Source organism: Zootoca vivipara, chromosome 4, assembly GCF_963506605.1.
Source record: "Zootoca vivipara chromosome 4, rZooViv1.1, whole genome shotgun sequence".
Classification (NCBI taxonomy): Eukaryota; Metazoa; Chordata; class Lepidosauria; order Squamata; family Lacertidae; genus Zootoca; species Zootoca vivipara.
In genome coordinates this window covers 50,744,064-50,771,859 of record NC_083279.1, presented here as the reverse complement: position 1 = coordinate 50,771,859, position 27,796 = coordinate 50,744,064, and the positions used below count along the sequence as shown (strand labels likewise).

The window sequence follows — 27,796 nt, the reverse complement described above, 5'->3', positions numbered from 1 at the left end:
ATTGAAATAATGGGGATTTTACTATATTTAGCAATAGCAGTAAAAACCAGCTGCTTCAAAATTGCAAGTGAAGTGATTAAAATGTAGTGTTAGATATGACTGAACACTTGCAATAGACATTGTGTTCTTTGTTTTTATAATTTATAAGCAGTTTCTAAGAGGTGTGCATTAGGGATACAGCATGAAATCAGTTAAAACTCCCTGCGTCCCTCAAGTAGATGAAATGTGTAAGTATATAAAGAAGTTCCTCAAACTGCCAATGTGAAATATAGTAATGAGTAAAAAGACTGACCCAGCAATTATTCTATTTCCCATTTTCCTGGTCTTATTCAAGTGTCACCAAAGTCTACAGACTTATTCAGATCAGGTGGGTGCAAGTCTAATTGTTATGGTGGTTGGGTATTGTGATTTACCCTCTCGTGCAGAATATTAGACTACCAATAATTCTGCACGACAGTGAAAAATAGGTATGAACTTGCATTGTCATTTCATTGCTTCAAACTGTTCTGGACAGCTACACGTACAGCTCAGCCAAAGCAACTTACTGTTTCCCATTAACATTTTTGGCAGTAAAAAAATTCCTCCTGGGGAGGGATGGGGAGGGATGTTTGCTTATTCTTGTAAATTGCCCTCAGTTGTCTCAATGGCATCACCATGCAACAAAATCAGTTTGGGTACATTATCACATTCTCTATTCAGGATCCCTTACTGAGTGGAATCACCGATGTAATTCTGGAGCAGAAAGAATCAACAGCCAAGAGAAATAAAACTGCTAACCACAACTGAACAATAGGGAATAGTCACACTGCCTAAGTATTTTACTTATCAAATTTCCCCTTGTTCTTGCCTCAAATCAAAAGCAGAGAATATATGATGCAGCCCTAGTTCTACACCAGTTATTTTAGTTAATTTCAGTTACAAACCATATGCACATACCTAATTTTCAGTCATCCTTTGCATCCTGTTTTTGCATATTGTTTATTCACATTACAGTACTGCTTCCGAGCAGCTAGCTTCGTGCACAGAGAAACATCACACAGCTCTATCAGAAGTTCATTTCCCTGTCTTCATTTCATGACCTTTGACGCAAACTCCCTTAGTCCTCACACTTTAAGCCAATGCAATAAAAGAATGCCAGAAACCAGTGCAAACAGCCACACCTTTAGGAAACAGTTCAGGGTTGTATGAATAAACAAAAGCATATATTAGTCACTCATTCAAAATTGGTATTGCCCATAGGAACCAAAACCTCAGACCTGAATAGTTAGCATGCAACCTGCCAAAGATGATCACTTTCTTAAAACTTATTCTGACAAATACAGTCAATCTTTATTTGCATATCAACTCCTATACATAAGTGATCGGTGTTACAAGTGAATGAGTAGAATTAGTAAAATAAATGGCGTATAATTTTCTTCTGAACAGCTCCTGCTCCTTCCTTCACTTTCTCATTCTGACCTTAGGAATTGCATAGGCTCCGATTCCTGGCTCTATGCACGGTGCCAACTACCAAAGTGCAGGCCTGTTTTTATTAGCTTCTCAAACACTTCACCAGCTTTACGTTTAAATCTTCAAAATGTTTTCTAAACACTCTGAATCATAATGAGAATTCCATTTACTGAAAAGGTGCAGCCTTCCATATAACAACTGAACATGTTTAATGACTGATCCTTTTATACATTACAGCATCACTCATGTTTTCAGTAAATGGATATAATTTTCTCTGCTTTACCCTGTTATTATCATTCGTTAGCATCACCAAGCTACAATTCCAACTGCAGGTATTTCTCCCCCAGCAATTATCTTCTTCACAGAAGCAACTCAGGCAGGTTTAGAAACCATCTAGTTTTGCATATTAGGCTAAAAAGCAGCAAACACATTTCAGGGGAAAAAAATGAAGTATGTATGTGTGTGTGAGTGGCAGAGGTCTTTTTTTATATAAAAAAAAGCAGCTGAAGAAGGAGAGGATAGTGGGTGAAGAAAGTGCTGTGAGTGGAGGGGGGGCCCTTTTCACATCCTCTGGACCCCATGGGAAACTCAACAAACCTGCTGTACCTGGAATTGAGGGTGGAGAGTGCAGCTGAATGGGACATGGCTGTGGGCAACCTGAGGAAGTGCCATACACTTTGGGCCTGCCCATAGAAGGCATGTCTAGTGTGAGAGACTAGGGTGATGTCCAATGTTTCCAGGAACTTTTCTTGTTGTGAGACTTTTGTGTGTGAGCTGCTGAGAGTTTGTTTGGACCCTGGGTGAGAACCAGGAGGTTGAGGAGGAGAGTGGGACAGAAGGAAAACAAATTGATACTGATTAATATGTATTAGTAACTTTGTATCAATGTAACATTTTAGTATGTAACTCTGTATTTTTGTAATGTTTTGTTTCAGTTGCCTGTTGTCACTTCAGGTTTGTTTGTACATGGCTTAGAGATATTTTTAACAAATTAAGCTGTATAGAAATTAAATAATCAAAAGCTAGTTTCCATAGAAAATGAAATCAAGTCTGCTATATGCACAAATCCCAGTCCTGATAAAATCAGCACATTAGTAAGGAGCAAGAATCAACCCAGCTAGGCAATTTTCATGAATTATATTTGTGACTAGGAGCCAATTCATAGCAAAGGCTATGTGAGCAGCCCCAGCCTTCCTCAGGTATGTACTCATATAGAGATAAGACCAATTCATGTACTCAACAAGCTTAGAATCCTCTCCGCAGAGGGAGGAGCAAGGGTGTATCATTATCATCCTGCATATAAAGGAATATGTGATCCAACTGTCTGATTTTATGATCCTTTACTTCTCAGAAAAGGAGAGGTTGCATAAGTCAAATTGATATGCACATTGGTCTATGCATGGAACACTCAAATAACATATATACACATTGGATGCAATGTCTGTCAGCTTCTCCGCCACATGGAGAGAATCCTCTGTGAGTATGTGAAAAGCACTACAATGCTTAGTTCTTGCAATCACAGATATTGCTGGCAGCCCCTCCAATAATAGCAATAACATTTTCCCATCTGCCAGAGTTATGGGAGTTTCTTCTGGCCGTATCAATATCCATGCAAAGGCATAAAAAGAAATAGTTGAACCTAGTACACAGATAAGTGTGTGTGTGCGTGCATGTGTGTGTGTGTGTGTGTGTTTAAACCATGATACAGATTGTGCATTTTTAGCAGTCTCACAAATAGGATAATTAGTTGGAAACATGTCTCATTGACATCAACATATCTTACTTCCATGTCAACATATGTGGGTGCCTATTTGTCATTCTGTATATTCCTAACCTCACTATCATGAACTGCATTGCTAAAGCTAAAGTAACAAACCAAATGCATACGTATTTCTTGTAGAGACCCTTAAACGGAACCGTTAAGGAAGGACAAATCTGCAGAAAACCACCACTGCCAATATATATAACAGTAGCAAACTACAACAAGTTGGCTCTACTCTGCAATCACCAAACTTTATAATTTAGCAATGTTTTCATTTCAGTAATTAAAATTTCATTATATACTGGGTTCACCCATTCACTGAGGATCCGTTTGTTGCAGCCACCTTTTCTACTGAAATGAATGAGAAAACTGTTCACATGGGATTTCTAACAGTACTTCTGAGCTCCACAGAGCTCTACATTGACACTACTGGCTAAATATCAAGCAGATACAAATCATGGTACCATAGCTCTGAAGACTGATCTAAACCATTTGATAACAATACACAATTCAGCCTGTAATGTTTGTTGCACAAATGCATCATAAGGTAGTGATCCTGCAATCATTTACCACAATACCACCAATATGGACTTTGGTTGGCCTCATTTGTGGTAATCCTGAAACTTCTTACTCCGATACAATTATACTGAAAGCAAAAGGGATTATTGCAAAAGAAAGCAGTCTGAAAACGGCAACAAAAGATTCTGTGCATAGAGCTTTCTGCCAAGACACAACTTAATTTTAGGGTAATAAAATAATAGTGATAATGATATCATACCTCTTCCACTTCTACCCACAAATCTCAGATCATTAAATCTTGCTACTTGATTCTTCATGGCAGCAGTAGCGTTTCTGAGTTCTGCAGAGTAGTTTTCATCATTTCCGGCCATCACTGTGACCAGAGTCCCATCAGGGACATCTCCTAAGGCCACCACCTAGAAAAATAAAATGGAAGCACCATTAGTTTCTTATTGATAATTTGAAGGTGCAAACTATAAACAAAAGTCAAATAGGATTATTAAAAACTCATTTTTAATAGGGTGGTGTGGGACAGGAGACTGCATACAGGTGAATACATACTTTAACAATCTTAAGCGCTTAGAAGTATGAAACTTACACTGAGGTATGTAAAGTTAGGATTGCAACCTAAGTTAGTTGCACTAAAGTCCAACTGAAAATCAATCAGAATTAAGTTAGCCATGACTAGCTTTTCCCATAGATTTCAGTGGGACCTAATAGTGGCTAGCTTAGTTCACATCCAAGTAGCTGAATAGATATAACATTTCTGTATGTGCTAAAACACAGCACCCTATTTAACTGGGCACAATAAAGAAATCAAAACCTGAATCTCAAACACATTCTTTTGGAAATAAATGTCATTGGTTTTAAAAAAACTGAAATAAAGGTGGCTGCATTAGTGCAGTGTGGCATTTTGGAGTGCTGTGCTGAAGCAGTGACTAAATGTAAGCTACAGGTAGCAACAACCTCTAAATTTAGGCTGGTGATTGTAGATGAAGCTTGTACTACAGATCTATCTGCATATTCCATGGCAATCTAGTGTGAATCAACAGCACTTCCTTCCACACAACATGCTTAGAATCAGGAGGCTGGAAGCCCTCTACCTGACCCAGAGCCAAAGTCTCCTTTTATACTCCCCACTTGAGTTTTGGCCCCTGTCTTCCAAATAAGCTGCAACTTCTTAAAAAAACAACCTTTTCACTTCTGCTGAAACTGCCCGGTGTTGAAATTTCCGCTTAGAGTGGGCATTCTACTTCCCTCTACCCACCCTTCCTCAGCAGCCCTACTCCTTTCAATGAAACAGAACAGACAATTCACTTTTTAAAAAATTCACCTGCTCCTGTTTTTTCTTTTCTAATCATCTGAGGCTAAGCAGGAACCAGGCAAAAAGTTTGAGTGAGAAACTTTTTGCTGGGAAATGGTGAGCTTTTATAATTTTAGTGGAAATAGTGCAACTCCTGAACTCGAAAATAGCATCCTTATTCCTGCTTCTCTCTCTCTCTCTGAGGCCCTGTTTCTTCCTCATCTCTTTGGTCTCATGGGGTACTCTCTCTCTCTCTCCTAAGTTAATTGTCCCAGAAGACAACTGCCCCTCGGACTTTGCTGGGCACCTATGTGAGAAGTTGTTGGCCTTTTCTTCTGAAACTTCTAAAAGAGGGTGGGGAAACTTATGGCTGTCCAGGCATTGCTGGATCCAAATTTCCATCAGCTTCAGCCATCACCACCAACGGTCAGTGATAATGAGAACAGAGAGTCCAGCAACATCTGGAGGGCCACAGGTTCCCCACCCTTGTTCTAGAAACTTCTAGCAGGAAGGACAAGGACAAATGACAAAGTATGAATTGGGCTCCCTGAGAAAAAATGTTTTAGCTGAAGGTTGCAGTCCTGTGAGGAATTACTTCATGGGTAGGCAAACTAAGGCCCAGGGGCCAGATCCGGCCCAATTGCCTTCTAAATCCCGGCCCACGGCCGGTCCGGGAATCAGAGTGTTTTTACATTATTAGAATGTGTGCTTTTATTTAAAATGCATCTCTGGGTTATTTGTGGGGCCTGCCTGGTGTTTTTACATGAGTAGAATGTGTGCTTTTATTTAAAATGCATCTCTGGGTTATTTGTGGGGCATAGGAATTCATTCATTATTATTTTTTCAAAATATAGTCCAGCCCCCCACAAGGTCTGAGGGACAGTGGACCGGCCCACTGCTGAAAAAGTTTGCTGACCCCTGAATTACTTATTTGGGCTAATGCAACTGAAACAATTTGAACCTATTTCTGAATAAACATGGATATAATTGTGATAAAAAGCTGCATTCCTAGGAACAGTTACTGAACATAGTGAGATATTCCTCAGAATAAGATCCATTTTCCCCAATGAGATTTCTTCCCATAATAATAAGAATGCTAGGATTGTACCCTTATACACTCATTATTATTTTTTCCTAATCAAAATACTGTAAGATGTTAACAACAATTAGACATTGTAACAATATTACTTCAGGTGCAATACCTTATTTTTTCCCAGCAACAAATTGAATTATAGCTTTACTAAGTCAATAAACTATAGTGTTTATTGGAACACATTTTGAAAAAAAATTATTATTTGATACTCTGCATGTCTTTCTAGATATGCATACTAGTGGGGTTTTTTTAAAATAAAAAAACCTTCAAACACAAGAGGAATACTTTTGGTCATTTTTAAAATAATAATAAAGAAACTCCACAGAAAAAGTATATTTTCAACTCTCTGTGTTTACAACATAATGCCGGAAACTCTGGGAAGACACTAAAGAAAAATATCTGGGCCCAGGAGAAAGGGACTAGCAAGTAAAGCTGTAAAAGAGGCACAGAAACACAAACATTTACATTATAAAACAGACTAAACAGATAAGTAAGAACTTGTTGACTGGAGATAGCTAGCTCTGTGTGTGTGTTTCTGCTTGACTGTTCAGCTTATAAAAATATGTTCTACATGAGCTAGAAAGGAATACAGACAATTCAAAGTTGCAGCGCAACTAAATCTTACTGCTTTATCCCACTAATCGGGGGTGGGGGGGACATTTTAAGTAAAATGAGATTATTAGCTTATCCTCCATTGTACTTTTCTATTACAATTTATCAAACATTAGGAACAGATAGTTTTATCATCTTTCTTTGTCACTTAATTTATACAGGCAAAAGCCAACATTAGCCATACCCCGAGCTGACCCATCAAATGAGTCTGCTCTATTATTTGTCAGATATCAGCCATCATCTTGAATTTGACAGAAAATCCTAGGTTTCCAAAGGGATTAGGGCAAAGCAACCTAATCTATGGATCAATTAAATCCAACTATTTAGATTAGCCCTGATGAAGTTCAATGCTCTGTCTTTTTTTTTTTTTTAGTGTTCTAAAGGTGCAATGCAAGGAGCATCACAAGAGTTAAGACGTATAGACAAGCCAGTGAACAGAGATTAAACTGCTATGCTAAATATTTTTACTCAGGAGTAAGTCCCACAGAGTTCACAGTGATTTATTTCAACAGCTTTAGTTACGTGAAAGTCATAGTGAACCCAGTTGAGGCTTATTTCCAGGCAAACATACTTAGGATCACAGTCTCCCATGTGGCAATATTCCCATACTTGCTTGGATGTAAGTGTCACTGGAAACAATAGTATTTACTTCTATGGAAGTGGTTAAAACTGGGATGTAATTCCAGGTATTCTCATTTGGTAGGCTTTGGCCTTTGTGGTGTGCAAGTATGTGCAGTTACCATCTGCTGTAGTAAATAACAGAAAGTCCATTGATGGTTTGTTTTAAATAGCAGAACCAGTTAAGTCCTTCACTTTACTAGGACTCTTCTACAGGAAGTGGACTGTTGATCTGGTGCATCAGAATGCCGAAAGGCAAGCTCTTGTAGAAACATGTAAAGAAATAATAATTTATTATCAAAATTATTTAAATAACAACACCCCTCAGTTGTGGGAAATAGTTATACCTACAAGGTAGAGATTATATAAGCAAAATCTAGCAAAATCCAGTCTGCGGTGTTCTTCCCGAGAATTGACTCATTTATGGATTGCTGGTTTTTAAAATTTTCTTTTGAGGGATAGAATAAAAACAACAACCCACCAATAGTAGTGTATGCAGGATGGGAAGATGGAAAAGGGAACTGTTAACACTCTGCCCATCTCAGCGGATTTATATGTAGGAGTCTGGTTTAATCCCTCTTCACCCATCACATCCCATGTATTTTCTGGTTTTAAAAACCCCCACTCATTTTGGTTGTTTTAGATTGCAAACCTCTATGTGTGCTTATGTTGACTGCAACAGTTTGTTACAAAGGGTTACATATTTACTGATAATACATTATAAGGCAAAGTCCCCTTGCTTGCAAAGCTGTGTGTGTTCTGGGGCAGGGAAAATCCTGAACAAGAAACACATTTTTTACTTTCTCTTCTTAAATCACACACATTTGCATTGCCTGATGGAATTCTTTCTGTAATATGACGTTGTTGTTGTTGTGTCACTTTTATTTATTGATTATAGTTATGGTTATGTCTAGAAAGAAAGGAAGAAAGAGGGAGGAAGAAAGAAAGGAAGGAAGGAAGGAAGGAAGGAAGGAAGGAAGGAAGGAAGGAAGGAAGGAAGGAAGGAAGGAAGGAAGAAAGAAAGAAAGAAAGAAAGAAAGAAAGAAAGAAAGAAAGAAAGAAAGAAAGAAAGAAAGAAAGAAAGAAAGAAAGAAAGAAAGAAAGAACAGGGGCATGAAGCCCCAAAGTTCTCAAAACTGAAGTTGGTTGGAGAATACCACGTTTGAGAACTAATAAGGAAGAAACTGAACCAGTGCGAACAGATCTTTCTCATCCTCCTTGGCTGCTACATAAGAGACCCGGGCAGGTAATAGGATTTAATATCGTGGCTATTTAAAAGCTCTGCTGGAATTCGAAGGAAGAGAAAAGCACGTACTGGCTGCTGTCAGCCTGCAGGGAAGTGAGAAAAGTGAAGCTTAGCCAGAAAAAGAAGGGCGGGAGGCTGCGGAAGTCAGCCTGAAGCAGAACTTTGCTTTTTCTGAGATCCCCTTGAACAGGAACAGCTTGCGGGACATTAGGATGGGGGAATGTAAGGCAGACCACTTTCCCCACTATTTGGCTACCACGGCCACGTAAATTTAGTAGTGTAGCTAAATTAGGAAAAGAATTAATCGAAATAAGCAAGATCTCTTGGAAGCAGACCCAATTAAAACCAATGGCACAAAATATGAGGGACTCAGGGGCACTTCTAAAGAAGCAAGGGCCATTTATTAAGGTCGGGGGTGCAAGACTTATTCCAGACCAAACTTAAACGAGAATGGGTTCTGGAGGGCTGTGGGCAGCGATTCGAGGCTAAGCAAATTCACACGGGTCAAGCAAATTTGGGGAGGGAGGCATAAAACTGACAAGTGTGGCATTCGCTCTGGATTCACTCCGGATTCCTCTTTCACCCTACCCCCTCTGCGCCTGCAACAGTGAAGACGATCCTCCGCCAAGAACCAATGGATCGGGTCCTGATCATAAAGATGAAAGGTAGCGGGCTTTGGGGGGGGGGGGAATGCCCACACTTTCGAAGGCCTGTGCTCCGAGGAAGCGTTGCTGAGAGAGGGGGCCGCCAACCCGATCCAAGTATTGAGCGCACTTGGTTCGATTAGATTTACTTGCAAGTAAATGTGCAGCCTTGGGGTGAAATCAAGTGTGAGGGAGGGAGGGAGGGAGGGAGGGAGGGAGGGAGGGAGGGAGACGCCTGCCTTCCAATGAGCGTGGGTGGCGTCTGCCAAGTGGGAAAACCACCTGCAGGCCTCTCGTACCCAAACAGGCCTTCCCGGAGAGGAAGTTACTTGCTCTCTGCTTGCCCTGGCCTAGGAGGGGCGCCTTCACCGGGCTTCCAGAGGCTAGAAAGAGGCTAGACAGTGGCCGGGCGGGCGAGAGGAGAGGTGCTTCCTTCCAGGGAGCGCTAGGATGGCTCCGCCTGGGATGTTTGGGCGAAGGGGGCATCGCGCCGAAAGCAACGGCAGACAGACTGAACAAGTGTGAACGGGCCGAGGAGCAGGGCTTGGATTTGGGCAATGTTCTACTCTACATAACGGAAACACGGATGTCATGGAGGGCGGGGGGAGACCCCGGGGTCTTCCTCGACTCCAGGTTGGCGAGGGTAAATCTTAAACACCCCTTTAAAACTTGCTAAGCCGGTTCTAAAGGGGGAAAGGAGATGTGTTAGGTTGAACGCCTTGACTCAGGGGCGGGCTACTGAAATCGATCCTACACGTGTCCCCTCGGAAGGAAATCCTCCTGAATCCAGGGTGGTCTTACTCCCTGGGAAGTAGCGAGAGGAGCCTGCGGCTGTTCAGGAGGAGCTGGGCACAAAGTTTTGCCCACGGGAGGGTTCCGTCTCCTGTTTTGAAGCACAAGGCCCGAAAGCAGCAACCATCTCCCCGCCTCCCAAAGGAGCAAACATTCAAAGAACAAACGCTGAACTACTGCAGGGGTCAAAGAACTTATTCTGGAGCAATGGGGGGTGGGGGCCGTCATGAGACTTTTTTTTTTTGCAAAGTGAGTTTTCTGTTCCTTTATTTGTTCATGGATGAATGCCACGCGATTGCATCCACACACACGCAAACTCAGCCGGCCTGCTTCGTTTTAAAACTCTGCTGGGGGGCTGCTGACCAAGAGGCTGACTTATTCCGTGGGAACAAATGCGAGTTTTACATCCAAACGAAAATATATGGGGGGTGTTTATATGCAGGGATACTTCCAGCTTTGGCGTTTCTTAAAGTTAAGTCTGAAGTACTAGGATTTTTTGATTGTTTTTTTTTAAGCACGCGGACTTAACTTTTGTTACTATAGTAACTTTTGTTACTATCACACGTGCATTATACCCCAATAGAGGGAGTCGATTTTAAACGTCTGGAAATCTGCGTGTATCTGTTTTCCATTTGCTACCATAAACACGTGGACTAAGCTGCCGGCTGCAGCGGGTGCTCTCAACATATGGGATCCAAACACAAAAGAAACCCACGCCAACCTTGAGTTATGTGTTAATCCCTTTGGGGACACCCGGAGGGGGTGGGAGCGGCTTGAGCGGCTTCAGTTACAAAGCGGGGCTCGCAGGTGCTTCGCAATGAGCCAGCCCTTCGAGTCCCAAGTTATTTTATAGGGGCGATCTCCTTGACCCCGCGCAAATCAGGTGCACAGCTTCAGCGGCTGAAGGGTCTGCTTCTTTCGCAGCATGTAGGGGTGTGTGTGTGTGTACCCCCCCAACATGTAAACAGACCTCCCACAAAACCCACCAGAGCCTTTCCCTCCTTTTACAGCACTCTTCGTGCAGACCGATCCTATTAATGTTTCCCCGCAAGTCAGTCCCGCAGAATTCTGCGAGGCCGCCGCAGCCTTGATGTAGCGATTTGTGAATGAACTTCAGGGGCCGAAAGCAGAAAACTCTCTCCTGTGTTATACAGAGATGGTGAGAGCTCAGCTATGAAAGGAGAGGGCTTTGCTGCGTTTGGGCAAAGACCGTAAACGTGAATGGGGAGGCTTCAATAGCAGCCTAGAGGCCAGGTCCTCATCTCGCGTCTGCCTTTACCCCTGGCGAGACTACACTTGCGAGGCTTGCTTCACTCGGCTTTAAGTCAAACTGCCTTATGCAGAAGTAATCCTAAGGATACCTAAGTGTTTACTTCCAACCACTTGTTGAGGTTAGATCTGCGTGTAGATACCGCTGACTGTGATGGAAGCATGTCTAAGATTGTAATAGATATTAGGTAGTGTGTGAATTCCTTGTCACAGTGGACAATTCTGCTCCCGTAAATTCCACCTTAGATTTATTCCTGCTCCATCCACCAGCCGGTTATGCTCTAAAATATTCGGAGGGACGCCGTATGAAAGAGCATAGCTGCCAAGTTATCCCTTTTTTAAAGGGATTTTCCCTTATGCTGAATAGGCTTCCTCGCGAGAAAAGGGAAAACTTGGCAGCTATGATGAAAGAGTGTGGGTGAGAGAAAGCGCGTGTAGATTAAAAAAAATAAAATGCTTTGGCTCCCTGTGTTTCTGCTAAAGGGCTTTGGGAATTGGGGTATTAATTCAGAAACTGCTTTTGACTCCCTCATCAGCTAGAGGGAGGGAGGAGGAATCCTGAGCGACTGAAAGCAGGTCTAAGCTCAATCTTCCCGTGAAATATTTCCTCCCCCATGATATTTACTTACACGTGTTACTCCTTGTCCTCCTGGCGTGAAGTCCTTTGATCCTTTCTACTTTGCCTGCTTGTGCCTGGCATCCCCGAAGGCGTTTATTCGGGAGGAAGCCCCACGGAATTCAACTGAGCATTTCCTTCCAAATACTCTTAGTGTTTTAGGAAGGTTGAGTTTAAGGCTCGGAGATCGGTCAATGCTTTCGGGAGGAAGGCGTTAAGTTCTGGGAGATTGTAGGAAGTAAGTAGCCTCCTCTCTCATGTGGAAATCTCTATTAGGGGAAGGGTGGGCAGAAAGTAGAGGGAGGTCTATCTACCCCTGGCCAGTTGAGGCCTGCTGGTTTCTGCGGCTCTTGCACATAATACTAGGTGGCCTTTGGTCTTAAGCGAGGCTTGCACCCTTAGGATAATTTATTACTACAGGCTGATTATGCCTTCTCTGTGAAGTGATTATGAGAATTCACTCCTGTTTACTAAACTTTTAGAGACATAGAGCAGATTACGGAAATTCCACTTTTGTTTTGAGTTTGTTTGAAAATAAAACAAACCAGCCTACCCGTGTATTATGGATGGGAAAGATATCTCCATGGCACCATAGGTGTTAAGGGCGGCACTTTCAGGGTAATCCTAACCCTGCCTATGCAGAAGTAAGTCCTATCGAATTTAGTGAGGTGTATTCCCAGGCAAATGCAGGTAGCTGCTACTCGATACAAGGAAATAAGCTCAGCTGAGCTGAGCGTGGCTTGCTTTTGATGGGAAATGCACAGGACAACGTGCTAAGGCTAAGTTTCCCTTAACTCGGTAGGCTTTATTCCTCACTAGAGCTGTTTAGAGTCGCGCTACACGGCAGCGCCCGTGCAGCACACTTCCTCCGAAGTAAACTTAAATTATTGTAAGGGGTCTTGCTTCCAGGTCAACCTGCACGAGGGGCCGTCGGCATGGCTGCAATCCGACGCCCACTTACTCCGAAAAAAGCCCCCTTCCAATTTAGTCAGACTTCCTATTCCTAACGAGGATAGGACCGGGTTAGGCATTTCGGGAGCCTTTTCCGCGTGCCACGAAACCGCATCTAAGGATGCAGTCCACATGGCCTTGAAGTCTATGGGCCGAACTTTGCTGTTTCCGTTTCGAGGCTGCGAGCCTTTCCCCAAAGCACACTTCGCTGGAAAAGTCCACCCTCGCTGCTTTCTGTGGATCTTACTTCCTAGTAAACCCGCACAGGCTTGGGCTGCCCGGTTGCAAGCCGAAACTCCCCCCCCCCCGGCAAGTCCCCTCTGCAAGCAGTGGGCCTTTACTGCTAAGTAAATAGTAATGGGTTGCATTAGACACAAGACTGACAGCTGAGGAACACTACTGCTCAGTCGACCCCCACCCGCGCTCCCCTCTTCTCCCCTTGCCCCTCGTACCTTGAAGGCGATGGGTAGCGTCTTGTTGCACCTCCAGTGGGTCGGAAGGACGGAGCAGAGGAAGTTGGGGCTGTCGGTGCGCACCAGCTCGCCGGCGTGATCGGCCAGGACCTCCACCATGCTGCGGTCCGCGGTTCTCATCTTGCCCGCCAGGGCGCCGCCGCCGCCGTTCTCGTGGCCAACCAGCGGCAGCGCGTCGCTCATCTTGCCCGGGCTCAGCGCGGTCGAGGGCGGCGTGAAGCGGCGGCTCGTGCTGGTATCTACGGGGATACGCATCACAACAAGCCGGTTGAGTGAGAAAGCTCCGCACGGGGCTTCGCGCAAAGCGGGTCGAGCGCAGCAACTCTTCGGCCGGAGGCTCTCGGGAGACCCACATAAAAGGAAAGAGCCTTAGGGGTCCCGCAGAGGAGCCAGTCCCGGAGTCAATTCGGATCAACAGTTGGCTACGGCAGGGGGACGCTCGTTCTCCTGGTCCTGCCACACTTAATCCAAGCATCCAGTTGGCAAGCTGTCCTGGAAATGTATTGCGTGTCCCTCTCTTTTAGAAGCAGCAACAACAAAAAGCAAGAGGCCCTAATAGGTTTGGACAAGCTTTTTTTTCTTTTGGCCTTCTCCCCCTCGGGAATGACCAGTGCTATGAAAAATCAAAGGCCCTTCCAAAATCCCACACACGGGGAGGAGAAGCACTGAGCAAAGGCATCCGTCGCAAGCCACGCAAACGCACCGGAGACAGAAGGAGGGAAGGGGCTAGCCAGTCCTTCCAGTAGCGAGTTTCCTGTCCTGTTGGGAGAGCAGGCTTCTCTCTCCCGTCCACCCACACCCCGCTCTGCTCCTTAAAAAACAAAAAAAAAGTCGCTTTAGAATCCGGATTTGAGCCCACTTGTCTCTTCTCGTGGAGAGAGAAAATCGGTTTCAGAACAATTTGAGGGCGGGGAGGGGGGGAGAACAGGCTTTCACGGACGTGGCCTGAGGTTTCTCAAAGGTCAAGCGGCTATCACAGCATTATATACTGTACTTCATCAAATATTTACAGTCGGCTCTAGAGAGAGTTTAAACACAACAGAAATCCATTAATGTTCTTCTGCAGGAGCTCCGCTTCCCTGCCCCCCTCTTCCCAAAGCAGCCTTGAGAAACCCGGCCTCGGGGGGGCTGCCGCGCTGCTCTCCGAAAGGGCCAGGAGAGTCCCGCGGCCGGGGCGCCGTTTCGCAACGCTTTGGCCGGGTCGGCTACGAGAGCGAGGAGTGGAAGAAGAAGATGATGATCCCGGCAGGTCGGGTGGCCAATAATGTGAAAGAAAGGAGGAGGGAGGTAGTCCATATGAGGAGCGAGAGAGAGAGAGGGAAGGGGGGGGGAAACACCCCTCTGGTTTGGTCGGGGCTGCTGGTTGGCTTGTGGGTTCCCTCTGCGGTTACTGCGTGCAGCAACTTTCGAGCGCGCACTTCTGAAGTCACCCAACAGTCTGTGGCCGCTGGGTGAGTCACGCTGCCAACTTGGGGGGGGGGGAAGAGATCTGAGGCAATCTTCCTCAGATTCAGCCGCCGGGGCCCGGCTGCTCAGCTATAGTTTAACCACAGCAGGTGGAGCTCCACTTTCGGGACCATCGTTTGGTTTTTCTTCTCCGCACCCCTCGCCCCCGTCGCCACCTCACGGCCTTCCTCTTTCCCTCCCCTCCTTTCTCGCGCCTCCGACTTCGTTACACGCGAGGGGGGCTCGGCGGCGGGAAGCCTCTCTGCCCGGCTGAGTTTCCGCTTCTGCCCCACCAGAAGACTAGCAGCACACGCGATTGGCGGTTAGAACAAACACACGCTCGCACACACGCACGCAAGCGGCCTCAGAGTCAATAGTTAAAAGAAGTAGTAGCAGGAGTCGCTCAGAGGAGAGAGCCTGCGCTCCTCTCAGGGGCCACGTTCCCCAAGCGGAAGGAGTCTTCACGTGTTCACCAGACGCCAACGGCGAGCTTTCCCGAGGGCTCCTGCCTAGTCTCTCCAGCTGTGTGTGACCTTCTGTGAGGCGCTGTTTGTTTGCTCATGCTGGTCTCAAAAAGCCTGGTCTGTCTCTCTTTCTCTCTCTCTCTCTCTCTCTGCCCCCCCCCTCTGCGCGCCCTCCTCTCCTCCTCCCTCTCGCCTTCTGGCTCTATGAATGGAGATTGACTGGAAATGAATTTGCTTTTACAGTAAGAGAGTCCGGAGGAATGCCATTCCCTCAGCTCTTTTGCATAGGGGAGGGCGCCGGCCAATCAGAGCCCTTTCCGGTATTCAGCAGGGCGCGGCTCCAACCCGCGGGCTCCTGGAATTGGCCTGCGCACCGCCGCTGGAAGCTACTGTAAAAAGCCAAAGGGAGGCCCGCGTGTCAATGGGACGCCGCGATTACCGCAGCGCGCGCGCGAGAAAGAACAAGCAAGCAAGCGGCAGACCTCTGGGCGGCGGCGGCGGCGGCTTGTATGGAAGGCAAAGCCTCAAAAAGGCGGACTGAGGAAGATGCGGGGACAAGAGTCGCACGGCCTTCTCAAGCGCGCGCCAAATGTTTTCCTCGTGCGTGGGTGAGTCCCCGAGGGACAATGAAAGGGGCGTGAAAGTAGCTCCCGAGACTCTCAGTCGCCTGACTGGCTTCGAGAAGCAAGCTCACCCCGCACGGACCCCGAGCACCCGCCCGCCCCCCCTCAGCTGGGCTTTTTCAACAGTCACCAACCCACACGAAGCCTAGACCAGATCCCGCGCAGTGCCTGGGCTAGTAGCTAGTAACCCTCCTCAGCATGTAAGCACCCACAAAATGCAAAGTTCTGGGCAAAGGTTCGCCTGGTGAGTATTTGCCTATCGTACAGTTGTTTACCAGGATGGGGAGAACGGTGGTTTAACTCCAGTTCCCATCTGTCCCAGCCAGCAGGACCAAATTTTTGGGACAAGGCAGCTGGAGTCCATCCACATCTGCAGGGCCGCAGGTTCCTCACCTCTGTGTGGAAAGCTAAAGGGCCTGCAAGAAGGAAAAAGATGGCAGCCCTCCCCTCAAAGGAACAGTGCACACTTCCTGCCTCCCTTTGTGCAGAGAGAGCCAAAGATTGCTATTTTACCCTGTTTCTCATATTTTAAGACATACCCATAAAATAAGCCATAGCAGGATTTTTAAGCATTCAAGGAATATAAGACATACCCCAAAAATAAGACATAGTGATAGGCACAGCAGCAATGCCGGCCGCGGCAGGAGGAGAAGGAAAAAAATAAGACATCCCTTGAAAATAAGCCATAGTGTGTTTTTTTGAGGAAAAAATAAATATAAGACATGTCTTATAATATGAGAAACACGGTACACTTTTTCAGACACTCCTGGTTTAAGTGCAGACAGGGAATTTTTAAAAAAGGTCTCACTTCCTTTCTCCTCTGATCTGCTCCTCACATCTCTAGAGATTACTGTATGCCCAAATTTCAATAGGCAGAACATCACACTGCAGCCAATGTTCTTTCTGAGACTATAAAAATGCTTTGAAAAAGTTAGCCAGGGCAATCATAGTCACTGAGGCGTTTTATAGATCAGTCATACAGATAGTGATCTTTTGTCAGTCTTTGGCACTGCAGTGGAGGGCCCACACTGCAGGGGAGAAGTTTGGGATCCATGGCAGCAAAGGGTGGGGAGAATGGAGTCCCAGCTCCCCTCATACTCCCCCCCCTCTTTGTTTGCAGGACAGGTCTCTGCAGGCCTTCACGAAGTTCAATGGAACTTGCTCCCAAGTGAGTTGGGTCAAGGACTGCAGCCTTAGCTATCTCACTTTTTCATTTCTAGAATGTGTTGGACTGAAGCTCCCTTGGATCATAAAATGTGCTCCAGAGTTGAACCCTAGCACAGCACTTGGACTGGCTACCAGCTGTCAGCATGAGAAGCAATAGAGCCCCGCTAACAGGAAGCTGAACTCGGATCTGGGAGCCCAGGGGAGCCAAGGCTGACCGGAAAGAATTTGCCAAAGGCAATGAGCCCATTTCTGGAGTTGAGCGGCATGGATCCAGGTCTCTCAATTAGTTGGATCACACGCTTTCAACTGTTGAGTGATGGCATGAGCCTTAAGATGCCAATTTTTTTAAGGAATGCCAATTATTCTTCGCTGTGGCAGCTCCATATTACATTATGTTCCTGATTGCAGACTCAACAATGCCTCAAATCACCTCTTTTTTAAATATATATATATATATATCTGGCAGTCCTGCTCAACACAGAGTATTGTAATCAGAACTATACTTTTGATCAGGCGAAATGAATTCATATACAGTACTGTGTCCAGTCTAAAAGAGATGTGCTATGTATATAATCAGAGGCAAAGGCACACATGAAAAGATAAATGGCATTTCTTTAGCACCCTGGCACTGGTTGTCTCCCCTGTCTTGCTGTTATAGAGCAGCAAGGCATTTGGAAGTTTATGCTGAATGGTGGCTGATCGCATAGTGATGTAGTGAGATGTAGTAATTAGAGTGTTGGACTAGAGCCTTGGAAGACCAGAGTTCAAATCTCCACTAGGTTACAAACCTTACTGATCTTTTAAGTCAATCCTGGGCTTTCAACTTGAATAAAATATTGTGGGGGCCCAGGGGAGCCATGCCCCCACATTATCGATCACATGTGCACACACACCATTTGAATGGGAATGCCAATCAACTTTGTGGGGGCCCGGCCCCCTCAAATATTTTGTTGTGGGGGCCAAAGCCCCCAGGCCCCTGGGAGTTGGCTCCTATAAGCCAGTCACTGTCCTGCAGCAACACTGGGTTGTTGGGAGGATAAACTGGAGAGCCATATATGAGTTCCTTGGAGGAAATGTAAAAAAATAAAAATAAGAAAGTGTCATAAACATAAGCTTTTCTGCCATGGTTCTTTATGAAAGTGAGTGTGGTGTAGTGGATAGTGCTGGCAGTGGTGTGGCATTGGGGGGTCAACAGGGGCAATTGCCCTGGTGCAAAATTAGGGGCGCAAAATTCCAACACCCAGTTATGCCTCAACACAGTTGCATGTTTCCATCACTGGGCGCCGCTGATAACGGCTTCTCCATGCGAACCAGGAAGTGGCCTATCCAGACAATGGAACGACTCTTCTTTTGTGTTCTACACACCCTTGGCACACCCTTGAAATTACCTGCAGTTGAATTCCAGGATATGTAACAACTAGCTAGCAGTGCATTTGTATGAACCAGGGCTGGGGAACCCTTGGCTGTCCAGATGTTGTTGGACTGTTGCTCTCCTCATCTGCTGACCCAGGGCTGATGGGAGTTGGAGTCCCCTCCCCTGGCATAAATGAATGGAATTTCATGCATTAGTGTGGAATCAGCCTGTGAACAAACTCTCTTTGCCACTTGCCACTTACATCAATGCTCAGAACATAGGGGCTTTCAATCCCTCTCCCCAAATTTTTCTGCAGGGAGACAGTTTCTTAAGCTTAAGAGAGAAATCAGAAGGCCCTTCAGAATTAAATGAGGATCTCATCTTTATTGATCAACTTGGTGTGTTGCTTAAATTGTAGCCAAATGCTGCTGCTCAGGAGAGGGAGAGTGCTGTTGTGCTCCTGTCCTGCTTGTAAGCTTCCCACAGGCATCTGCTTGGCCACTGTGAGAACAGGATGCTGGACTCGATGGACCTTTGGCCTGATCTAGCAGGGCTCTCCTACAAACTATCCTTCCGTACTTGTGTGTGTGCCTCATCCCTAGATGCTTGCATTAAGAGGCTGACACATTTCTGAAAATCCTTTGGGCCCCTGCAATTTCTTCTCCGTAACCGAACATTTTACCCCACTGTATGCTATTTTCACTTGCTGACAGGAATCTTGGTCAAACCAGGACTATGATGCTGGTGCTCTTCCTACCCCCCCCCCCACAAATTATCTTCACTTATTATAGCATGCAGTTGTTGTTTTTTTCTTTAAAAAATGTTTAGGGGTACTCTCATTTTCCTACTCATATTGAAATACTGCCCCTCAATGAGGCCTACCTTAGATTAGATTACCTTAGATTCACAAAATGTTTAGGGGTATGCATACCCCAGCATACTCCAAGAAGAAAAGCACTGGTAGCTTGGATGGATCAGAGTTTTTTCCTCCCTTAAGAAGCCTGGGCAGGCCAAATATAGCGGGGTGGGGAAAGAGGAGAGAGAGAAAAGGGGACGATTCCAACTCCTGCTTTTCTCACATTACCGGGGATCACGGAGGCAAGGCGTGTATGGAGGGGGGGGGGAAGGAAAAGGGAAACAGTTTCCCAAGAAGGGTAAAAGGCACGTTAAGTTAGCAACGTCCGTTGCACAAATCTGCAGTATGGAAGAGAAACCGCAGGGGTCTGGCGCGGGGGCAGGGAAGAGGAGTGGGCCTGGTGCAATCGCAAAGAGGAAGCGGCTTTCACTTCGAAGCTTGTTGTTTCCTCGGTCGCTGGAGCTGCCCACAGTTGCATTGCGCAACCGACTCCGGAAACCTCTAGCACCAAAGCAACCCGCATTGAGCAGCATCCAAAGCCCGGCCGGGGCTCTCCTGCTGCAGGGACGCGGAGCGGACGCTAGAGGGCGCCCAAAGCCCTTCCCCTTCCCCTTCCCGAAGCACTGGAACAAGTGCCGCGGCCCGCAAAGCACCTTAAGAGAGAGGGAAGGTGCCGGGACAGTCCCACCTGCCGGTATCCCCTGAAGACCCCGACGCTGCCTTCCCCTGCTTAAATCTATGTGAGCTCAACGGGTGTGCGCCGGGCAGAGGCAAACTTTGCTCTGTCTCAGCGCTGCAATTTCCCGGGAGCTCTGCATAGATAGCAGCGCTGGGGCAGCCGCGGCTCGCGGGCTCTCGCCCTGCCTTCCGCGCACCAGCCCGGATAGATGCGCCCCCCTCGCTCTCTGCAGCCGTGAAAACAAGCCTGGAGCGCACAAAAGCCCGCTGATTCACCCGGCCGATCAGCACACGAACTCAGCCGGATGATCAGCAGCGTGGCATCTAAATCTCGGGAGGCTCAGCCTTCATTCTCGGCCCAATCCCTCTTCCCATTGACGAATGTTGCAACTTGGAGAGGTTTGAGCACAACTCCGAGCTGTCATCGGGGAGGGATCAGGAGGGCGGGGAGCAGATTTCAGGTGCGATCATGGCCTTTTCCCTATAGATCCCTTAAACCTGGGAGGGAGGGAGGGAGGGAGGGAGGGAGGGAAGGAAGGAAGACAGACAGACAGACAGACAGACAGACGCCGTGTCTGCATGCAAAAGTGCAAAAGAGCTGATCCTGGATCATTTCGGCCCCTTGACAGCAGGCCGTTCACGGCGCACGAGCAGTGAACGTGGTCGACTGCAAGTTTCCACCAGTAATTCTAGACTCTCTGGTCTTCACGGGTTTAAGGGTGCGGCGGGGAGACGGCTTTAGAGGGCCACGTGCGTCCTGCCTTGTCTCCCTTCCAAACGCGGTGAGCCATCCGTGCTGCGCCTAGGGTGCCTCCTGCTTTTCTGCTGACTCGGACCCTGGCTCTCTGCCCCGAAGGCACCGCTGCTGTTCCTTTCCGCTGTGCTCTTAAGCCCACTTGTTAACGTCACTGGTGAAGCCTCCCTAACCCTTCTCCGAATAACTGTCTTGTTCATAACTGATGAATCAAGTTATTCACGTCAAGTTAAACATTACTGTCCGCCCAGGAATGGCAAGTATTTCTGCAGAAGCCGGGTAGGCCTCGCCCTCCTGGACCAAAGACAACAGGACGCCCGGAGTCCCACGTTCGCTGCGTACACACGATACCTTTAAAGCGCAGTATATAGCGTCTGGCTATACACGCTTACCTGGGAGTAAATCTCATTCAACTCATTGAGGCTTACTTCTGAGTAGGCATGCTTGAGGGTGAGCTCTCAACAATGTCGCAGCAAGCGCTTCAAAGACGTAATCGCAGCTATTATCACTACTCTAATAACCGTAGTTTTATCCTCGTATTTTGGGGGGTGGGGGGTGGGCGGGCGGTGGAGGATGAAAGATTAATGACTCAGGCGACATTTGAGCAGCGGTCTTTCTGGCCTGTTCATCGCCACCACCACACACACGTCCCACATTGGGAAGTGCCCTCGAATTTACTTAGGATCGCCGCTCAGCAGTCCCTCCGAATCTTAACTGTTTATTTTCGAGAGACATTCCCGTTGGTTTAAAGGAGGGTTTTCTTCTGCTTTGGATGCTTAGGACAGCAGCTTTGTTTTTCGTTTTGAAAAAGCCCATTCTGCAGGCACCAGACGGATAGAGTTCCACGCCATCAGCACCACATCTACCCTTTTCTCGCCGAGCAAAGCCAAGTCCGCGCTGTCGTCCTTGGAAGGGGACCCTACTGGGCCGATGCCAGCGCAGGGCGCCCCCACGGCCCCCCTTTTCTCAAAATGCGTCCCCATAAAACCCACTCATGTGGGGAGAGAATTGTCTGGCCTCTGGGGGCTTATAGCCTGCGCCCCAGGTCAGGATAGGACCACCCCTTCCTCGCTTGACCTAAAACTGCGGAACAGGAAAGCGGAAGGAACTGGATGGATCAGAGTTCAAATGGGAACTTTGTGGGTCTGAGGCTTTTGGTGCCGCAAGAGCCGAAAGGAGCCGCCAGGGAACTCGGTGCGTCAGGAAGGGAGAATCCTAACACGTGTCTGAGCCCCTTACAACTCCATCCAGTCGCCCGCCCGCCGCTTCTTGATCTCAAAACCTCTCCGCCCTTTATCATTAGGAGCTGAATTAACTCCTTAAAGCCCGGCCGGTCCCTAAACACCTCGGTCCATCGATCCTGTAGATTTCAAGTAAATGTCCTTCCAATTGACTCCGGGCTTCCTGCGCTAGAAATTAACAAACCACGTCACCACACCTGCAACAACCTTGCGAGGTTAACTCGCTCAAGGCGACCCACTGAGTTTAGGGGGAATGGAAAGCCTGCCCCATCCACCCCCCGCCCCCAATGCGGGGGCGACCCTCTGTTAGGGGCGTGCTCCCCCAACCCAAGTCCAGAGTTCCAGTTTAACAGATCATGCCGATGGCTTTCCAGGGGATGACACGGAGAGGGCGCACAACTTTCTGGTGGGTCGCAAAGCTGCGCAGCCCAGGACATTTCACGCATCCAAATTGGTTACCTAAAACCCTCCCCATCCACCCCAAACTCAGAAATGGCACGAACTCTAATACCGTACTGGTGGGTGGACTTCGGAGCTTCCTTTTTCGTTGATTTTAAGCGAGAAATTAAGACACTTAATTTTTTTTAAAAAAATTCCTTTTCTTTTTGCAGGCTCGCAACGGGCTTTCTCAAAAGAACCCCGTCGTTTTTGGTTTTGTTTTTGAATGGAGTGGGGGCGCATTTCAGTAAAGCAGGTGTGGAATTGATGGCCGTTAAATAAGTCGATCCCAACCGTTTTTGCTTAAAAGTGGCGGCGAGGGCGATTTTTGCATTGCATATCCTGACCTGACGCTATTTAACTTCCGCGCAGGCTTGAGATGGCCAAGGATCCACCGCGCAAGCCGACTCGGGCGACGTCCGCGGCTTAATCGACAAGTTCGCGGCCCCTTTCGCTGACGCATATTCCCAACCCATTTCCTTGCAAAGTAACTCTCGCTGATGCCATGAAACTTACACCCAAGCAACGCGGATGGAACCCGAGTCGAAAATGATTGCCTTTCCGAATCTGGACTGCGATATTTAAAACCCACATTCATCCTGTTTTATATACACTGTATAATGTAGCATATACACAATAAACACTGGTTTGGATTTTTATTTTTATTTAAAGAAACCCTCTCTTATTTAAACCACAAGCTAATTGGCTTTCTCTTCATTGATGCTAATTTGCTTTGTTTCCTTCCTTGATTTCCCAAACAAGAATTAAAGGGGGGGAAACAGCAACTCGAAATGGGAATGTTCAGGAGGATGTCATTTAAGTTATAACCATACAGTATTATGATACGTGGAGGTGATGGGTTTGCAAAAATCTATGGATCGTGAGGAGTTCGTGCAGAGCGATCCTGTGGAGGTTTTCTCGGCCGTAAATGGCTTTAAATTGAAAGGAACTTGAAAGAGTATTTGCCTCCTTTCAAGATTAATTAACACGATCTGTCCCATCACACATATTGGACAAATGTTCTCCGATTTTTTTTAAACACCTACTGAACTTTACTTCGTGTGGAACAAAGAGTCTTGCATCACCTTGAAGGCGGATAGATTTATTGTGCCATAAGCTCTCTAGAGCCTACTTTGCCTAGTCCACGGAATTTCATGCCACAGTAAATCTATTAGACTTTTAAGGTATCATAAAGACCCTTGTTTTTGTTGAAAAATACTAACACAAAAGTTGTCACTTCGGAATAGTGCGCTTGAGGAGTCTAGCCTTTTAAGGCTGTTTTATTTCTTTTTTAAAAAATGGTTTTTGACTCACCTAAAAGTTTAGATACGTTCTTAATTTTGTACTTTCTCTTTTCATTCAAGCAGAAAATCCCCGCTCTCTAATGTAAAGGACAGGAAGAAAATACTACGTTTTAGAAATGCTTTTAAAAAGATATTCAGAGATTTCCCTAAACCTTTTGCCCGGAAGACAGTTATACCACGCAGAGGAAAATAACGAAGGAGCTTGTCTGAAAGACCCCGGGGTTTCAAGAGAAGAATGAATATCAGTTCCCTGGGGGGTGGGGGGAGTAACCCCAGAATAGATCGAATGTGAAGGGCTCTGGCAATTGCGAAGCCGATTTACAAATTTCTCGTCCACACTGAATTCACAGTCTGTCCTTAGGAATGCTTAGCAGACCCTCAGTCAGGGACCCAGCGAATGCAATGGGGTATATCCCCACCCCCTCTTGCTCAAATAAGGCTGCACCCCTATGCACACTTAGCTGGGAGCAAACCCTATTGAAATCAATGGGATTTCCTTCTGAGTAAACATGGATAGGATAGGCTTCCTGGGAATCGCGTTCCAGTTGCTTGCATCGGGGTATGGCGCTGAAGAATGCCGGAATTGAGGGCAGGCGGGTGGGGAGGAAGCTGATCAAGACCCCAATTTCTCAACCAAGGAGTTGACCCCAAAGGCGGGAAGCGGCCTCTTGCACGGTTGTTGCCCCACCCCCCATCCTAAGCTCCACTTCCCCGAGTCTAACTTACACAGGTAGAATAGAAATTTGCACACAATAATTCTATCTCAAAACTGTGAAGGAGAAGAGCAGCTATAGAAAAGACCCGCAGCCCTTGCGTTTGGGGTCGCGCGTGGAATCAACCTGCCCTCGCCTTCCATTTAAAGACGCAAACCACAGAAAGCAGCAGCCCATGGCCACCCATGGGGACCTTTTTCCCTCCGAAAGATCATAGGGGCTGGGAGAGGGGCGTTCTCTACTCCGATCTTGGTGATAGAGTGAAGAGATAAGCCTCCTCCATCCCCTCTGTTGTCTGCACAGAAGAACCGCCCTCCTCCGAGCTTAATAATTATTATCATAATCACAATAACAACCATAACCTACACACAATAAAGGTAGGTCTTTGGATCATGGAATCGGAGGTGTAGTTGGGCCCTGACCACATTTGCATGTACATTTCCAGTTGGTTTATGCGCAAAAAGCGGAAAAGTCATAGAAGTCTGCAGGGGGGGGGGAATGGCAGAAAAGCCACTTCCGGATTGATAGAGGACGCGACCTCTCAAAGTAAAACAATGCCTCTGAAGGGCAGCACTTTTTGCTGTTGTTTTCAATGCAAGAAACTATCGCCATCTATCATGAAGATTTGGAGGAGTTGAGTGTTTTCAAAGAGAGGAAGAGCAAATTGCAACTCATTGCCCGAACACTTTGCCTTTGCTGCAGCGGCTCCTTATCCTCCTACCCGGCTCTCAGTCTCTGTTTTATTGCAGCGGAGAAGAAACCACAGCTAAAATCTCCGAGCCATTAAGGAATCTTTCTGTCACAGAAGATTACTCGGATGCAAAGCATCCAGCTTTTTAGGTAACAAAGTTAAGACCAGCCTTTGGAAACATGAGAGACCAACAAATGATTTTTTAAAAATAGGGCATGTGGCAAAGAAAAGTCAAAAAAGGGAACACGATTGTAATGGAAGCCCCTGTTCTGGTCTGCCAATGCCACCAAGGGATGTGTTGCACAGAATGGGGTCCTTAATGCCATGTGGCATTGGGTATACTTACAGAAGCAGCAAAGTAACATCCCTTGAAAATGAGAAGATAAAGGGAGAAAAAGTAAAACAACCTCTTAGTGACATTTCCCCCTTCTTGGAAACTTTGAACAGTTGTTCCACTGATCCTATATGCAAGGTTGGGAAGATGTTTCTGGATCATTACCGAGGGTTCCCCAGAAATGCATCAGAGTTCAACCAGTAATGGCTGAGAAGCGTTTCTCACCACTTTGATCCGCAGGGAAACAACAAGGAACCCTCTCAGATTACTGTGGTGCAAGGTTTAGTCCATTCCTCAAAGTGCATGTGCCCTTGATTCTAATCTAGAACATGATGCAGAATCTTCTGCAAGGTGCTGGGGCTCTGTGGCAGATGTGCAGCAAAGGCTTTCCCAGAAAAATTTGAAGGCTGCTTTAGGATTTTATTGTTAGGATGGATCAGTTGTTCCAACACTTTTAAAGCCTACTCCTAAATCTTTGCTGTTAGATCTTTCTGTTTATGACACTGGCGTAAGAAGATCATGGTGAAGGGGGAATGCTGGCAAGCTTTGAGGTCCTACACTATCATAACTATTATCCCATAGTCAGAACACATTACATACATGCATTCTCACTGCAACTGTGGTATTTGAGAGAGGTGATAGGTACTGAGAGCATATGGCTCATTGGGCTTCAGCAAGAGCTACAACTCAGTTTCATATAGCCATAGGGCTGGTAGTTCACACATGAATTCATTTAGCTTTTCATCTCCTCATTATTCAACACTTGGGGCCTGGTTCACAAAACATGTCCATCACTTCATGACTGCAGCATCCACTGAGGTATCTATCTATCTATCTATCCATCCATCTATCTATCTATCTATCTATCTATCTATCTATCTATCTATCTATCTATCTATCTATCTATCTATCTAATCTATCTACCGATCCATTCATCCACCCTACATAAACACTCAATGTTCCATACCCCCTCTCACACAATGCTTTTCAGTGGAATCACTTCCTGGATACAACCCTAAATGGGATGTGATATACACTTGCCATTTTTTAAAAATAAAAAGCAGCCCTTTCTTCTCCCACCCTGGCAGATCTTCTCTTTCCTGCCACACCCACCCACCCACCCTTTGAATTTCTGACATAAAATTGAGTTTTGTACATTCTGGTTTATGACAGGAAGGAAGGAAGGAAGGAAGGAAGGAAGGAAGGAAGGAAGGAAGGAAGGAAGGAAGGAAGGAAGGAACCTCAAGGGTTGGTGTCATGCTGTTCAAGCTAGAAGTGGGGGATCCACAGCTGAATTCCTTTGGGGGAAAGTGGTTGGATGCTGCCTGATCAAAGTGGGTGAGGCCAAATCAAACATCCCATTCTCTCCCCACCTCTCTCCTTCTTTCTTTCTCCCTCCCTCTCTCAAACACACACACCATATTCTCCAACTCTCTCTCATACTCACTCCCATTAATTCACTCTTTCTCCCCCTCTCTCCCACTTTCTCCAGACAAACCTTTCATGTCCTTTCATTGTGCATAACAGGTACAATTTTAGACTTATCCTTAGAAGGAGCCACTTTTTTACTAGGCTATTTGTAATATCTTCCCCACAGCATCAACTGACGGTACATCAGAGAAAGGGTACAAAAGCCGTACCAAAATCCACATTAACCACGGTCAATGCCACTAATGCATCATCGCAGCCACAGTCAAAGCCACAAGTTAATCTCATAAACTGTTTCTCTTCCACTTAACATTTCACCTGCAACTGACTACCCAGCCACTCTGCTGCTGCTGGCTCGAATGATGTGTCTTTGGGTAGTCATATTTAATAGCCGTTTCCCTGTATGGATCAGCTTCATCTGTTTGGCAGTAGTGGTGTATATTGCAACAGGATTTGGAGGAAGTGTGTGTGAGAGAGGGGGGGGAATGAATGAATGAATGAATGACTATGAGACATGCCTGGTACTGGGTGAGGCTTGCAGTAAGCTATGGAGATGCCAGGAGGGAGAGAAGAATGGCAGAAGGGGTAGGAGAAATTGGAATGTGTCATGAAAGAAGGGGAGAAGTTTTCCAAAAGTGAACAGTAATTTGAGATCTATGTTAATGGATGGGGGAAACTGGGAAAAGCTATAATGGATGGAGATATTTGCAGCATGCATACACATGGGATACAGGGAAGGGATATGGAGTGCATGACACAAAGAGAGGATTAGGATGAAAAGAAAGAGATGGAGAGCTACCTATGTCACCCTACAGACTCTGACCACTTTTGGCTCTGTCTCTACCCGCCATTGGATGTGAACCTGATGGATTTTTCCAGTCGGTCAACAACCCAACACAGAGATGAGTTCCCCACCCATATTCCATTACAATATTTGTGGTTTCATGGAAGGCTTTTT

At 46.3% G+C, this 27,796-nt stretch overlaps 1 protein-coding gene across 3 annotated transcripts in view; it reads right to left on the bottom strand.

Moving 5' to 3' along the window:
- RUNX1 (RUNX family transcription factor 1) overlaps nucleotides 1-27,796 on the bottom strand; it is a 182,004-nt gene that overhangs the window by 74,206 nt on the left and 80,002 nt on the right. For all 3 annotated transcript variants that reach the window (XM_060273584.1, XM_060273583.1, XM_035114563.2), the window contains 2 exons: nucleotides 13,327-13,586; nucleotides 3,990-4,146 (listed from right to left, as the gene is read on the bottom strand). In XM_060273584.1, coding sequence (XP_060129567.1) covers nucleotides 3,990-4,146; nucleotides 13,327-13,586 — 417 coding nt within the window. The remainder of the gene's footprint in view (nucleotides 1-3,989; nucleotides 4,147-13,326; nucleotides 13,587-27,796) is intronic.